The following is a 16,687-nucleotide window of genomic DNA, read 5'->3' on the forward strand; positions in this document are numbered from 1 at the left end:
TATGGTGTGAGCTTGGCTGSTGTTTTGGCAGTGCAAATTATCTGTATTTTTGTCAATAAACTTAGTTTTTATTTATAATGAAATGTTAGAATTACCTGATTTTAATGCATTTGAATAGGTTGAACTTTTTTCTGTCCAGTGTATTTTTTTTGTTGTTCTAAACAGGCTTCTACAGTACTGTGCTGTTCTCATTTGTTTTGAAACTGATACAATTCAAAACTTAATAGCAATTGTTACTCTRATTTTTTACAATATAAGCTCATATATTTTTATGTTTACAAGGATCATGTTTCATGGTAATTATTGCAAATGGAGAATATTCATCAAATTAATTATCAGCTTTTATTTAATTCTTTTGGTATGAATGAAAGTATTATTTGCTTTGCTTTTTCATATATTTATATTTTAAATTGATGCTTATAAATTGATCTTACGGCTAGGACAAAAAGCATTCTGTCTTGTGCATGCAAGCTGTACGCTGTTACCATTTATTAGTTGTGTAAATGCACGTAGTGTTTTATAGTCTACCTAGAAACAGGATGATAATATCTGAAGCTTGTACTCCAAATACAAACAAATGAACGTAATCCTGAATTCTTAAGGAGGAAAAAAAGTGTTTGGCCATGCAAAAATACTCAGCATAGAAGGCAGGTATAGCATGTGCTTTGCGGAAGCTTCAGTAAGCTTAAATATCTAATGTAGCACTTTCATAGTGCTGTGACCTTGTGTCTTCTTGCCCAAGAGGAGCTACACTGAAAAAATTGGGATTGTGGGAATTAGTATTCTGTGGATTTGCTAGTCCAGAAGCTAGCTACAGAATAGGCAAGAACTCTTCAGTTACTTGTTCTTTATAGGACTTCAGCTGGGACTAGATCAGAAGCTACTTTGAAAGGTCCTGGAAGAAAAAGTAATGGTTGAATTTTGTTTTACACTACGAGGAACTAACAGTAATTGCAGTCTTCAGTTGCTTCTACAGAAGCACATCAAGAGAACTGAGATTACACAAAGTAGAATCAAAGGTTTTAAGTGAACTGTTACTTTTCATTTCTGATGTCTTTGGAAGAGTCTAARCTTACCAAAACCCTTCCCAGCCCTGCTAGGCCTATGAGTATTCCTGTACTATTTGGAGCACTAAACGCACTGAAACAGAAAGCAGACAGTTRGCTTGCTGTTAATCAACAAAGAGAAAACTTTAGCATCCACTTTTAGGACACATGCTTAAAGTTATACTGTGTAAATCTGGATGCATTTTGTAGGAATACATATTCCTGAGGAACAAACAAGTAGATTTAAAGACAATCTTTTTTTTTTTAGATGATTTGAGTAAGAAGCTAAAGCCGTTGGCTGAGGAAGAAAGTAAGTTCATTCTGGGTTTGAAGCAAAAAGAGTGTGAAGAAAGAAACTTTGATTATGATGGAAGAATCAATGCCTGGGATCTTCACTATTATATGAACAAAACACAAGAGCTGAAATACTCCATAGATCAAGAGAAGCTGAAGGAATACTTCCCAATTGAGGCTGTTACAGAAGGCTTATTGAGTATCTACCAGGAGCTGCTTGGACTTGTATTTGAGCAAGTAGAGGGTGCTCATGTTTGGCATGACAGCGTCACTCTTTATACAGTAAAGGACAACTCAACAGGAGAAACTTTAGGGCAATTCTATTTGGACCTTTACCCCAGGTAATTATGACTTGCTATTTACTTATGTGTTTGTATGTTTATGTGTAAATGGAATTGGTCTGAGCAGGTTACTGGAGTGAGTGGAGTTAAATGCATTTGGAAGTAAATATTTGTCCTGCTGGCAAGACTATTACCGTGTTTGTTAAGTTGTCCTCTGGACTGTTTTCAGTTTGTTTACACTTCCTTATAGTACAATATTGCAGAATTTATAAGTTGAGGCCTCAGTTTTGCTGAGTAAAATAGTTGATTCTTTATTTTTATTATGTAATATTGTATTCCTTGCTCACACTCAGTTTATGAAGCATTATAACTCTTTGTTCATTTTCTGTAGTATTGCTGTCTAGCCAGTTGTCCATCATTTTGTCTCAGTGACTTTTCGCCTTCCTATCCATAACACTGTTTGACTTTGCTACTTTTGTTTGTGTTGAACTGTTACTTCAGTCTGTTCAGATTAATTGTAGTCCAGTATACCAAGTGTTTCTAGCTTCTCCCTGTTTATCTGTAAACTTTATAGGTGTATTTTGTACCCCGTTGTCCAGCTTGCTAAAGAAAATATCAAGTAGATTGGGGCCAAGAAAAGATTCCTGTTGAACAAACCTTGAAATGTACTTCCAGGTTCATCTCTATAGCTCTTCGTTAGCTATCAGAATCATCTTTGCAGTCCAGAAGACTGGACTCATTTGACATGATTTGTTCTCAGCTAGACCTTGTTGGCTGTTTCTTTAGCAATTTATAAATTGATTGATGACTTTTAAAATATAAATGGATGTAAGGCTTCTCTGGGTAAAAGAAAATTAAGTTGGTTGGTATAAAAGTATATAAATTGTTCTTTTAAGACAGGCACTGGTTTTCTTCTTCACCTGTTTTTCTGTTCTCGCTTTTCTCCATATCCYACATGAATTGCTGAAGGTATCTGAGCACAACTAACAGAGGCAGTAAGCAGACACAGCAGTTAATGCAGCAGCATCTGAGCCCTGCTTAGAACTTTTGAGGACGTTGTTGGGGCTTTCTGGGGACTCCTGAGGAATCAGAGGTTGATTGCTACTAGCAAGAAAGGGGATCTACACAAGGACAGCTACAGGAGGCCTTAACTTCTGAGAGAAGCTCTRGCTGGGGTAGCTATTGCTAACGAGCTTTCTTGGTTGCCTCTKATCAGAGGGGGTTGGGGTCTTGGATCTAGGTGGCCCTTGATTAGGGTGGGCCAAGCACCCTGTGAGTCAGTGCTAGGAAGAGGCTTATAGAGCACAGCGGACAGAGGCAATGAACAAACACAGCAGTTTGTGCAGGAGGACACAAGAAGGCACCTTTGTTTCCAGTCSTAGTAGAGTATGCTTACTCAGATATGGTCATGACATGCCACGGAGCACATCCCCCAGTAGCTCTTGGGGAGTCTCCACATCAACTGTGACAGAGGCTTCAACCCGGACTGACCGTCTGARAGCAGATGCAGTTTTACAGGTCTCAGGCTGCAAGGAGTGCTTGGGACCTCTCTGTGAAGCCTGGGCTGACAGTCAGCTCTCCTGCAGAAGATGTGCTGTTGTTCAYGAGTTGTGTTGTCAGGTAAAGGAGTTACAGGAGGAAGTCAGTGGACTATGTAGCATCCATGAAGATGAGCAAGAGAGAAGGTATTCTTGGAGACTATACAGCTCCAGGAGTCCCAACTCCCCAAAGCACTGGAGTTGCTGGAGGGCCCTGTGCGATGTGAAATGGTACATCATAACACTATAGAAGAAGGCTGGAAACTGGTCACTCCTTCTGAGGTCTTGAAGTTGAAGAACAGGTTTGGTGCCCTCCATGCTGAGGAGAAGCTGGGCATGGCTTCACGGGAAGCAACTAGGCCTTGTGGGAACACCTGGAAGAAGAGGAAGAAGTATCAAGCGATTGTTGTGAGTGACTCCTGCTGCAGGAGACAAAAGCACCTATCTKCTGAGCTGACCTCTTGTCTAGARGGGTTTGTTGCCTGTCAGGGGCTTGAATATGAGATGTCATGSAAGGACTGCTAAGGCTTGTCCATGCATTGGACTGTTAACCTCTGYTGCTCTTCTGTGTGGGCACTAATGATACCAAGGGCAACTGGGAAGCCATCAAACAGGATTTCAGAGCTCTGAGGATGGTGGTCAAGGGTCTGGGAGCTCAGATCATTTTCTCCTCAAGTCTGCAAGTGAGGGGGGAGGATGAGAGGAGGGTAGATGGATTTTCCAAGATAACAAGTGGCTACGCTGCTGGTATTAGCAACAGAGTTTTGGTTYCTACAACCATGRGACCCCATYTGAAGAYTGACATCCGATGGGGAGAGATGGGATCAAACTCACTATATGGGGCACATGTCTCTACCAACAGGTTGGCCRGCCTGGTAAAGAGGACTTTAAACTAGCCCTCCGAGGAAGACAGGGTAGACAAGAAAACGTAGCTCAAGTCAGGATGCCTCCAGCTGGTGCATACTGGGGAAGTGCGTATAGGACATGACTATGGAGGATCCTCTTGTACCCCTCTTGGGAAACCTGTATGCTCAATTGCCTCTCTGAAATGCCTGTRCACCAATGCACACAGCATGGGGAATAAACAGGAAGAATTAGAGATTTGTGTGCAGTCGCAGGGCCATAATCTCTTTGCAGTTACAGAGACATGGTAGGATAGTTTGCATGACTGGAATGCTGTCATGGATGGCTATGTGCTTTTTAGGAAGGACAGGMCAGGAAGGTGAGGTGGTGGAGCTGCTCTTTATGTGAGAGAGCAACTGGGATGTATCGAGCTCTGCCTAGGGCTGGATGAAGAGCAAGTTGAGAGCTTATCAGTAAGGATTAAAGGGCAGGCTGACATAGGTGACACTGTTGTGTCAAAGGAAGTCARTGAGGCCTTCTACAGACAGCAGAAAGCAACCTCAGGATCACAGGCCCTGGTTCTCCTGGGGGACTTCAACCACCCTGACATCTGCTGGAAAGACAACACACGCAGGTACAAACAGTCTGGAGACTGATTGATAACTTTTTGACATAAGTGGTGGAGGAGCCAACGAGGAGAGGTGTGCTGCTAGACCTTGAACTAACAAACAGAGGACTAGTTGGAGATGTGAAAGCTGGGGACAGCCTTGGCTGCAGTGACTATGAGATAGTGGARTTCAGGATCCTACAAGGAGGAAGCAGGACAATAAGCARGATCGCAACCCTGGACTTCAGGAGAGCAAACTTTGGCCTCTTCAGGGAACTACTTGGAGGAATCCCATGGGTTAGGGCCCTAGAAGGAGGGGGAGTCYAGGAGARCTGGTTAATATTCAAGCAAGACTTCCTCCAAGCTCAAGAGCAGTGCATCCCTATGAGTGAAAAGTCCAGCAAAGGGGGCAGGAGACCTGCACGGATGAGCAAGGAGCTCCTGGCCAAACTCAAACAGAAGAAGGAAGCACACAAAATATAGAAAAAGGGACCGGCCACTTGGATAGAACATAGGAACGCTGTCAGAGTATGAAGGGATGTGACGAGGAACGCTAAGGCCCATATGGAATTAAATCTGGCAAGAGATGTCAAGGACAATAGGAAGGGCTTCCTCAAATACATCAATAGCAAAAGGAAGACCAGGGAAAATGCGGGCCCGCTACTGAATGGGGTGGGCGCCCTGGTGACAAAGGATACAGAGAAGGCAGTTGCTGAATGTCTTCTTTCCCTCGGTCTTTACGGCTAAGGCCAGCCSTCAGGAATCCCACACCCTGGAGACGAGAGAGACAGTCTGGAGAAAGGAAGACTTTCCTTTGGTTGAGGAGGGTCGGGTTAGAGATCATTTAGGCAAACCTGACACCCACAGACTCATTGGCCCCGATGGGATGCACCCTCGAGTACTAAGGGATCTGGTGGATATTATCGCTAGGCCGCTCTCYATCATCTTTGAAAGGTCACAGAGAACAGGAGAGGTGCCTGAGGACTGGAAGAAAGCCAGTGTCACTCCAGTCTTCAAAAAGGGCAAGAAGGAGGGTTCAGGAAATTACAGGCCAGTCAGCCTCACCTCCATCTCTGGAAAGGTGGTGGAACAGCTCATCCTGAACACCATCTCTAAGCATGTGGAGGAAAAGAAAGTGATCAGGAGTCATCAGTATGGACTCACCAAGGGGAAATCCTGCTTAACCAATCTGATAGCCTTCTAGGATGGAATGACTGGCTGGGTAAATGAGGGGAGAGCAGTGGATGTTGTCCACCTTGACTTCAGCCAGACTTCTGACACTGTCTCCCATAACATCCTCATAGGTAAGCTCAGGAAGTGTGGGTCAGATGAGTGGACAGTGAGGTGATTGAGAACAGTTTGAGAAATGGCTGAAGGGCGGAGCTCAGAGGGTTGTGATCAGTGGTGCAGTTGAGTTGGAGGCCTGTAGCTAACGGTGTCCTCCAGGGGTCAGTACTGGGTCCCATCCTGTTCAACTTCTTCATCARTGACCTAGATGAAGGGACAGAGTACACCCTCAGCAAGTTTGCTGATGATACCAAGCTGGGAGGAGTTGGCTGACACACCAGAAAGCTGTATTGCCATTCAGAGAGACCTGGACAGGTTGGAGAGGTGGGTGGAGAGGAACTTCATGAGCTCCTCCCTCATAGGTCCTAGGAATGAATAACTCCATGCAGCAGTACAGGTTAGAGGTTGAGCTGCTGGAAAGCAGCTCTGTGGAGAAGGACCTGGCAGTCCTGGTGAACACCAAGCTGACTATGAGCAAGCATTAGCCAAGTTAGCCAAGAAGGCCAGTGGTATCCCTGGGGTGCATTAGGAAGAGTGTTGCCAGCGGGTTGAGGGAGGTGATCCTGCCCCTCTACTAAGCCCTGATGAGGCCACATCTGAAGTACTGTGTCCAGTTCTGRGCTCTGCAGTACAAGAGAGACATGAAACTACTGGAAAGAGTCCAGCGTAGGGCTACGAAGATGATCAGAGGTCACTGAAAATGCAGTAAACTGCATTCTTTTATGTGCTGTAATGAAAGAAAAGCTACTGCTTGAGAACAGAACCCAGTCCTTCCTGTTACAGCGTTCATGAGTAGTTTAAAAATAGAATTGATTTCGGAAGTGTATATACTTGTGGTATCTAAATGAAAAATCAGATGATTGTAAATGCTACTGTCAGTCTTGAACTGATGTGATTTAAATACTGTTTTCCCCTGTATGTTCTTAGCGTGCTATGTGATCATTCTAATGAAAAGGTTTCATTTCTTCATGTAAACCTGTAAAGATACTCTGACTCATCATCCCTGTCCTTGAATAGGCTTCTTATTCTGGGGAGCAGACCTATTGTTTAAAGATAGTTTCTGGTATATTTTCTTACATAGAGAGGGGAAGTATGGACATGCAGCATGCTTTGGTCTCCAGCCTGGCTGCCTTCTGTCTGATGGCAGCAGAATGATGTCTGTGGCTGCTCTGGTAACCAACTTTACACARCCAGCATCAGATCGCCCATCATTGCTGCGACATGATGAAGTGAAGACTTACTTCCATGAATTTGGTCATGTAATGCATCAGATATGTGCACAGGTTAGTGATGTTTCTATCCCAGTGTAAGACCTATTTCTTTCCCCAATGATTCAAAGCAAGGTGTAAGTCTATTTTGGTAGTTTCTAATTTCAGTAAAGGATGTGTGAGGGTTTTTTGTTGTTCTTCGACGTGAAAGAACAACAAAACACTTCTTCAAAGTGAAAACCTGCTTTTATTTTTTAATTTTCATTTAAAACTATAGCAGTGAATACAGCTTCTGAAAAAGTTTCATAAGAGCGTATCATTTTGCATTTGTATTTCAGAATACCTGTGACTAGGTCACAGTATGGTCCCTGTATAAAGTAAAGAAGGAGCTCAGTGGTGGCTCCTGTTACAGCTGTTGGAAGGCTTCTTGCTGTTCCTAGTCACATGCTGGGTACTTGGCAGAAGCAAAAAAACAACCAAACAAAGGCTGCTATCTGCAGGAATGCAAACGATTTGTGAATCCAGATAGTTATGCCTTCACCTCCAGCATTTTGGCATTTAGTACTCCTTTTGAGTTACCATTCTGAATATCAAAAACATAAAACAGGTCTTGCCTGAGCTATCTTATTTTCTGCTCTCCCATCTGGCACTTGGGATATTCACTGTCAGCAGTAAAGAACTGAAGCTAGGCTGCAGATTTCACATCAAGACCTCAAAAAAGTGTGAAACTTCCTGTTTTCATTTTTACTTGCATTTAAGATTGAATCTGCCAGATGATGATAAATTTATTATARGCCTAATGACTATTTTATGCTCCAGAGAGGGAGACGAGTTTCAATATTCCTTCACCAAAACTGTAAATTTGCATTATTATCCACAAATCCAGCCTTTGTGTGGTGTTGCTGTGATCTCCTTTATAAATAAGTACCAAATCACAATTTGGAGGAGGAGATACAGCACTTAATAGATTTTAATTCTTGACCTGGGTTCTAGGCATTGAGACTGAAGGGTGAAGAAATCGTGACGTGGAAGTCCTATGTTAAATTTAGAATTAAACAAACAATACTCAATCACATTTCAGAGCAAAAAGGTAGATTTTATATAACTGCATTATTTCCAAGGTAGAAATGTAATGATAATTTGATCATCTTCATCCCAAGACGGTCAGTTCAGAGCTCAGAGTTCAGAGCTTCTCCTGGTAAATGTGACACATTCAGCTTTCATGCAAAATTGACCACTGAATTTAGGTAACCAATGAAGATGTGCACGTGCTGCAGAGCATCTTCAGGGCAGCCCAGCCATGACCTCTGATAACTTACATATTTCTTCGCTTGCTGTGGAGTTGCTCATAGGTCGGGGAGGCCTGCTTTCAACTGCCTGTCTCACTGCTGAAGTGGTCTCTGTGCGTGTAACTGCCGTGCTTGGTGCTGCTCTATTTCATGTAAATCATATAATGGACTAATAAACACACCTGCAAATAACTTCCCTGCCCACAGAAGAACATCTTGGCCTCTCTTGGTTTAGTGTGTGCAAAACAGTGTCTTATTGCAAAAGAGTGTCTTGTTTCTCTCCCCCCTCCCCCCCCCGGCTTTTTGAACATCTTAAAACTTGACATTTAAGGACAGGTTCTCCAGGGAATGGGGGGGATCTAACTGGAGGAGAATGTGTGAGCAGCACATGAAGGTCAGCTTCTGGAGAATGGTGCTCCTTGTGAGGTAGTGGGAGCTGCTTGAAAGTGAGGTACTAGGGCAAGGCAGAGATCTGTTCATAGCATTAGGGAAGGGGAGCTGTTCAAGTACCTGAATGTCTTAATATTTATGGTTAGCACAGTGCAGTTATGGATGGGTAGATGGTTATATTTGGAAGCCAAGACACACTTGCACCTCTCCTGTCTTTTATTATAGCCATTTCTATCACCATTACTTCCCAGCTGTAATATAACAAAATTCTGTAACAATTTATAGCATTGTCATAAAACTGCACTAAAACATTCATCTTGCTGTATAGCTTTCACCTAAGAGGTGAAAGGATTATTATTAAGAAAAACAGAAGTATCATTTCACACTAATAGAGAATGCACTAAATGACTGAAAAATCCATTTTGTTGTTTGGTAATAGCCTAACTATCTGAATTTATGCCCTCTTTTCTTTCAAAGTTCAGTTTTTTTTCATACTGTTGACCTATTGAAATGATTCCTTCTACTGTGATTAACACTGAAGTTTTGGCATCTGAAAGTTTATATTCTGCTAAAAATCCTATTCTATTTTCATTTCATACAATGATTTTTCTCTTTTAGACTGATTTTGCTAGGTTTAGTGGCACTAATGTGGAAACAGACTTTGTAGAGGTACCTTCACAAATGTTTGAGAACTGGGTATGGGAAAAAGAACCACTACAACAAATGTCAAGACATTATAAAGATGAGAGCCACATTGCAGACACTCTCCTTGAGAAACTTGCTGCCTCTAGACTGGCTAATACAGGTATCTTTCTCCCCTCTTCCTCCCACAGTGTAAATCTATATGTATATATAGATAAAAATTGTAGGAAATGGTCTAGATAATATTCTTTGTAGAACTTAACAGGCCAATTATACTTTTTCTGGGTGTATRTTACCACTGTCCGTGCCATGAAGAATTAAGCATGCACTACAATAAAATAGGTTCATTGGATGAATAATTCCTGGATTTATTAGCCTGGGTACAACCATTAGTAAAGGCTGTGATGACAAATACTGCCATGTCCAGAAATGGTAGCAGGCCTGGTTTTCCGGGCTATCCACAGGGCTAACATACTTTTGTGTTTCTCTCTGTGTGAGCATGTGACTTTTCTTTCCTTCTTTCCTCTCCCAATCTTTCTGGTTTTCTGGTAGCCCAGGGCAGACACTGTGCATTARTACATAAGCATCAGATTTTCAGCATGTGCCTTCTACATTTGATTTGCCTGTGACACTTCACAGACAGGGAAGTTGTTTGCAAGTTTACTGAGCATGCATAACTGCTCATAAATCCCTTAACTTCTCAAAGCAGAACGCTAAGTCCGTRTTTCCCACCTTCCTGTAGCTAGATACAGTGCTACAGTCTAATTCCGTTTTCTTTCCATATCTCATGCCAACTTACCTGTATCTCCATACCAGCTCTGTAATYCCATGCCATTTCCCCTCATCCCATTATTATTCTGTCACTCTCACTCCTCTGACCCTGTGGTCAAGACTCTCAAACTCAGTCTTACCCGTTTATGGTACAGTTCATCTCGTCAGCCCACAGGTGTTTGCTTCGTTCTGCTTCCTTGTCCTGAAATAAGAAGTGCCTGTTCTTGCTGGCTTGTACAGGCATTGTAGCTGCATAAGCATCTTTTCTGGACAAAGGTTTGTATCTTGTAGCCTCTTCAAAAAGCAGAGCCTAAAGCAGCARCAGCAGCAGCAGTAGTTGCTGCTTTTTGAAGTGTCTCAGGTAATAGCAGTAGATACATTACCACTGTCTGTGTAAGCCCTGAATTAAATGTTATACTGAAAATGAGGACAACTGAGAGCATAATTTTAAATACTGAAATTTTATTTTAAAGTGCCTATTTTTAATTTGATTTTAATCCACAAGGAAAATAATGTAAAATGGAGCTTGCAATGGTAATTTCTTTATTAAAAGTATACCCTCTCCTATATTTTTGTAACTGAAGAATTCAAAAGAGATTAATAACACAGCTCCAAGTGTTTTTCTGCAATTAAAATTCTAATAATTCAGGATATGAGTTGAGATCTTTGAATAGAAGGTGCTAAAGAAACTTACTTTGATGGTAATTAATTGAATGCTGTTACCCAACTAGGTCTTTTAACTCTCCGTCAGATTGTTTTGAGCAAGGTTGATCAAGCACTCCATACAAAGCCATCTGTTGACCCGGCAAATGAATATGCCAAAAACTGCATGGAGATTCTAGGAATACCTGCAACCCCAGGTATGTTACCATAAAACTTTTGTATGGCATGTCCAAGTGCTTTGATTGAACATTACTTTTCCAGAAATGCTTACCGTAAGGGGGAAAAAGAAAGTTTTCATAGAAGACTCTAGTTCATGAACCTGAAATAATTACTTTGAAACTTGGGATGATCTTAATGATCTCTTTATCCTAAGGAAGATGAAAGTAAATGTAAAATGTAACCTTTTGCAGATTATATTTTGGAATGATTTGACATGGATACCATAAGGTCTACATTATATGTTCTTCACATCTTTGTCAGATGTATAATTGGCATAAAATGGGAAACTGGCTTTTCTTTACAGGCAGTGGAGTATAATTGATGCTTCTAGAGGCATACACAGACCCTTTTGTTAGATGTTTCAGATTAGTTGGCACAGATGCATTATTAATTTTTTCTATAGCTGAAGAACTATATTCATTAAATAAATTACAGTGTTTGATTTAAACACATTAATGTTAATATACTTTTTAAGGAACAAGCATGCCAGCTACTTTTGGGCATCTGGCAGGTGGTTATGATGGCCAGTACTATGGATACCTGTGGAGTGAAGTGTTTTCCATGGACATTTTCTATAGCTGCTTTAAACAAGAGGGAATAATGAATCCAAAGGTAGGTGCTGAGTAATTTTTATGTAAAAATTCAGTTGCAGTTTATCTCTAAAACCAGATCTATTGCAATCAGCATGATCCATAGGTTTAATGTCTCAAATACTTCTACTGCATCTCCGAAATTCAGCAGAACAAAGATGATGTATAAGTAACTTTATTGCTTTATTGCTGGAAATTTCTAAGAGCATTTGGATTTTCATGTAATTTGTACATAAGGTCAAATATTAACAATTATTTCATGACTCTTAATACATATTTTCTGTGTTACATTTACCARTGCTGCCGCCTTTAATTTTGTGCTGAGAACCACACTCTTCTACTGCGAGAGTGGATGCATGTTATTCTGCTGTGAAAGCTGTATGATAGTAGTGCTCTATTATAATAATACCTCAAGTGTACGTATTTATACCCCGCTTTTTTTTCCGTCTCCAATTTTTCTCCCAAATGAGTTTCAAAGTTTGAATTAGTGTTGGGTTCTAGATTTACTGGTCTTTTTACCTCCATGTAATCCTTTGACTTCTCTTACCCCAGCAGAAGGGAAGGTCAGTTAGTGGTGTAGTTAATAGCCCTACCAGTTCTGGTGATCTTTTTTGTTTTTCAGAGATGATAGTATTAGACCTGTGGTTAGGGATGCTGCAGCTCTATCATGGGATAGATCTTCTGGGGTTCCTGTCCCACTCACCTGTCTTCTGGAGCTCAGCAGCCAGCACTAGCTCTTCCTTCTCTCTATCCAGTAACTTTAAATAGGAAGAAGTAGAGGCAAGAGTAGAAAGTGCTTGACTTCCCTGTTCCTCTCTTGGAATTTGTTTTCATTCCTCTCTTTCTTTATCACAGCAACCAGAACTGCTAGAAACACAATAAAATTAAACCTTGACCTGGACAGAGTCCCATGAGGCGATGGGGTAGGGGCCAGATAACTGAGGTAGTGATTAGGCCAATGAGAGTTGTGGGAAAAGGGATTTTAGGAGGAAGGAAGTAAACTGAAGAGTTTGAGTAGAGGTGGCAAAACGTTTGGAGATCAAGGTTAATTTTGAAGTTTGAGGGATTCATGACAGGTACATGTGAGGGTAAAGACCCTTGCTTGTTAGACTAAACTATTGTATCACAGTAATTTTGGGAGTGTTAGTCCCAGAGAAGAGAAGAAGAAATGGCAAGTTAAATAAGAGTAAAATAACTTTTAAGAAAAAATGCTGTTGATATGAATGTTAAAAGAAGTATTTTGAGAGGAGTTAGACTTAATATCTTTTGAACTGCTTGCAGTTGGGAGAGATGGAGTAGGGTGCTGGTGCTGGGACTATGGGACTTTGTGTCGCTTTTCTGTTCTGGCATGTGTGTGCACACACACATATATGCACACACCCCTCCAGTGTCATCACAGACCTTTTTCCTGTTATCTTTACTCCCTTTACTCAAAACTCAGAATAATTGTGTAGTCAAAACCCTAAGCTGCGTTTTCCAGAATTTCTCTGTGACCTTTACTTCTCCCTAAGGATTGAAGTGCCCTTTATTCTGATTTTTCTGTAGGCTTTTGTTTTCTTTCTACAGGGGGCTTTGAGAATAATTTAATTATGCTAGGAGCAAGGGATATTTAMTGTATTTCAACTAAAAGACTGTTAGCGCCTCTTTTAATGTGAARCCTGCTGTCTCGGCTAAGAAGTGAGGAAGAAAAATGGTTGTTTTAGTGTGTATGCAATGTATATATTTGTGTATCTGTCTGTCTCACAGACAGGTGCGTGTGCACGTGCCCGCTTGGGTGCTCATGTAACTCCCTGTTCAGAGCAATACAATCTTCTCAAATCAGTCATCTTTTACCTATAAGCGTAATAGAGTTCCCCAAGATGGGACAGATTGTTTTATAAACAAATATTAGATACCACTATGATGGCACAAGTAATTTCTTATTAAAAAAAATTACTAGATACMGGTATGTTTTCTCTATTCATATTTCATTTTATTTAGATTTAGACTAGTTTTCAGAACAGCAGGAAAGGAAAACAGTTACGGTATCATGACTAGGGTTTTTAGAAATTTGGCTTACCTCTTCCTGTTAGAATTAAACCTCTCTTCCTGTTTTGAGCAACAGACGTAAAACTAGTTCGAGACTGCCTCTGTAACAGTTCTTCAGCAAACACTTAACTCTATAACTTCCGTAACTATCGAACTCCTCAATACAAGTCCGAAGTTTTCTCTGGTCTCCCTAGAACTGGTTCATACGCTGTCYCTGTAGAGAAAGATTTGTTTTACCAACACCAAAGATTCCGTTTTACTCAGATAATTAAAAGGAACAACTTTTTCGTTTGTGCTAATGTTCAGGCAACTAACACAATCAGCAAAATATAAGCAACACTTGAGTGATTTTTGTTTCCTTTCAGTTTTTCCAGCTGTTCATTGTGATGATGCAACTGACAATTTAGTTTTTGAAGTCCATTAGTGAAAAGGACCTATGCTTGTTTTGCAGTACAGCTATCAGGAAGCTGTGTAGTCCTTTAATCTCATAGCTTTGAGTTGGAGGAAGTATATGTGCATATATGCAATGACTAAAAGGAAGAACCTTCTTTTCTTTAATGTAAAAAATAAAAGTATATAGGATTTCTGCCTGCAAAATGATATTTTCATGACTCAGAGGCCCAAAATACTTAAGGTGCATTCTCTGAAGTATGACTTCTTGTTAAGAAAGCCCTCATATTTTACTGTTGTCTCAGAAGCTCTTGATTCATTCTTCTTAAAGACATTCATTCCTTCTGAAGTAATGTTTCTTCCTGAAAATATAAAATATGAATTGAGTTTCCATTACTTTAAGATACTTTAATAGGGAAGTACGATGTGTTTATGTGTATAATATGTGTATATGTGCCTTATTATTCCACAGTACTGTAGAYAGAAGAACTGTCATCTGTTGTCCAAAGAGAGAATAGAGAAAGTATGAAATTATTAAGAGTGTATGGATGTTAGCTTCCCTTTTACTGACCRTCAGTTAAAGGGGATAATGCATTACTGAAGATTATGTGGAGACTGTGTATGTGAGCTACACCTGGAACATCTGCCAGAAGCTGGGCACATTGTGTGATTATAACTTCTAAAACTATGTAGAACCAAGAAAAAGGATTCCTCTTAGAGAATACATTAAATTTCTGCTGTCTTAAGCCTTCCAACAGATCTAAGTTACACTTGTGGTATATTCTGCATTTGATTTTAGGTAAATCTAGAAGGAGAGAAGCTGTTTTATCTTTTGTAGGTTTTTAAATATATAATTAATACAGAGAAAAGGCAATTTGCAAGATAAGAAATACTAACATTCTGTTTACCTTTTATCAGGCGGGGATGAAATACAGAAACCTTATTTTGAAACCTGGAGGATCATTGGATGGGATGGATATGCTTCAAAATTTCTTGGGGCGTAAACCAAGCCAGAGAGCTTTCCTATTGAGTAAGGGATTGTGTGTTCAGTAAAATGATGGTTCCTTTGTAATGGCATCTGATTATGAAATAAGCTGGAAATGTCAGTGTATTTCACACCTTAACATGTATCATTCTAGGTCACTTGGGTCACATTTTGATTTTTTTAATTTGTATTAATAATGTGACTTTTTAATTGCAAAGGGCTAACAAAACTCAACACATTGGAAAAAAAATCTGAGATATACACCAGCTGAGAAGTTTAGATGGTGATTTATTTGTGAATTGTTATGAAATAATATTAATCAATATGGAGGTTTGCTGCCCTGTATCTCTTTTAATAGACACATTTAAACTATGTCTTGTGATCAAATTTTAAACTTGAGGGGGAGGAGGGAAGGGAGCACTACCAGCAATAAAAGAAACAGATGCATTTTTATTCTGTATTCTTCTATGGTATTGATGGCTCACAARTGTGTGTGCGGGAGAGATGGTATGTTTGCTTTCATTGTGATTTCGGCTCAGTCTAGCTTCCTGACAGATTTCAAGACTGAGAGCCTTCTTCCAAACAGGTTTACAGCTGAGATACTTGTGTGATACCCTTATATTTTGTTATGATGCATGTTAAATTATTGTACTGTTTATGAAATTATACTATGTGACTAAAAACTAAGACTAATGTGAACTTTTCTTCATTCAGGAGGAACAGGCAAAATCTATGAGCCTGGCAGTTCTACTACTTTTTTACTTTTTGTTGATGATCACTAGTCAGATGTTTGTTTTCCAAATTATACTAACGATGGCAATTGCTAACAAGTCCTACCTGAACAATTATAATGATTTTAGTTGGTTTGTTAAATATTTTGGAAGAAAAAAAACATGCAGGCGCACRCACACACATACATATAAAGAAAAGAAGATGAATACGTCCTCTGTGTGATTGGTAAAAGTCAGTTCAGAATTTTTACAGGTCCTATCCAGTGTGGTATGCAGAGGTGTCACAAAAAAAGCTTCAGAAGTTTCATGATTTCAGCTGTTTGAGTGTGAAAGTAACCCAGGAATTATTTTGCAGCTTTTCTGAAACATCAGGGAAAATGTCTWATGAGCCAGTTCTACATCCTGAATAAAACTGCTAATCCAAGTGCACTGCTATTTTTGTCTTTAGATGTTATGTCTGGTTTTGAGATTACAACATTCATATGAACAAAACTTTAATTTGTTTACTAATTAGCATTTCTGAGACATTCACCCATGGCTGTAAATATTACTGATATTTTATTTGTTGGTTCAACCACAAARTAAGAAAATATGCCTGGTCAACTCAAAAGACTACTTCCTCTTTCTAGCAGAAGAAAACCGAAAGCATTCACTTGAGGTCGAATTTCCATGTTTCAGGGGAAAAAAAATACCCTGTGAATCTTAAGTTGAAACTTTTTTTTCTTTAAAGCATTTCAACTGAAAAAAAAAAAGAAAAGAATTATATTTGTTTCTACTTGTATTTTTGTTTCAAAATGGAAAATTTGACAGGACTTACTTTTTAATTACACTGGTTACAAACGTAAGGAAACATAAAAGTCTATAGCCAAAATATATAAACTATTT

At 39.8% G+C, this 16,687-nt stretch overlaps 1 protein-coding gene across 1 annotated transcript in view; it reads left to right on the plus strand.

The window, feature by feature from the left end:
• Nucleotides 1-16,226, plus strand: part of NLN (neurolysin) — a 31,115-nt gene extending 14,889 nt beyond the window's left edge. The window contains exons 7-12 of the mRNA XM_085322368.1: nucleotides 1,315-1,681; nucleotides 6,978-7,179; nucleotides 9,402-9,588; nucleotides 10,928-11,056; nucleotides 11,554-11,690; nucleotides 15,005-16,226. Coding sequence (XP_085178494.1) covers nucleotides 1,315-1,681; nucleotides 6,978-7,179; nucleotides 9,402-9,588; nucleotides 10,928-11,056; nucleotides 11,554-11,690; nucleotides 15,005-15,139 — 1,157 coding nt within the window. The 3' untranslated portion in view covers nucleotides 15,140-16,226. The remainder of the gene's footprint in view (nucleotides 1-1,314; nucleotides 1,682-6,977; nucleotides 7,180-9,401; nucleotides 9,589-10,927; nucleotides 11,057-11,553; nucleotides 11,691-15,004) is intronic.
• The last annotated feature ends 461 nt before the right edge of the window (nucleotides 16,227-16,687 follow it).

The sequence above is a fragment of the Rhea americana genome, unplaced genomic scaffold (genome assembly GCF_003343005.1).
Source record: "Rhea americana isolate MKP2758 unplaced genomic scaffold, rheAme1 scaffold_77, whole genome shotgun sequence".
Classification (NCBI taxonomy): domain Eukaryota; kingdom Metazoa; phylum Chordata; class Aves; order Rheiformes; family Rheidae; genus Rhea; species Rhea americana.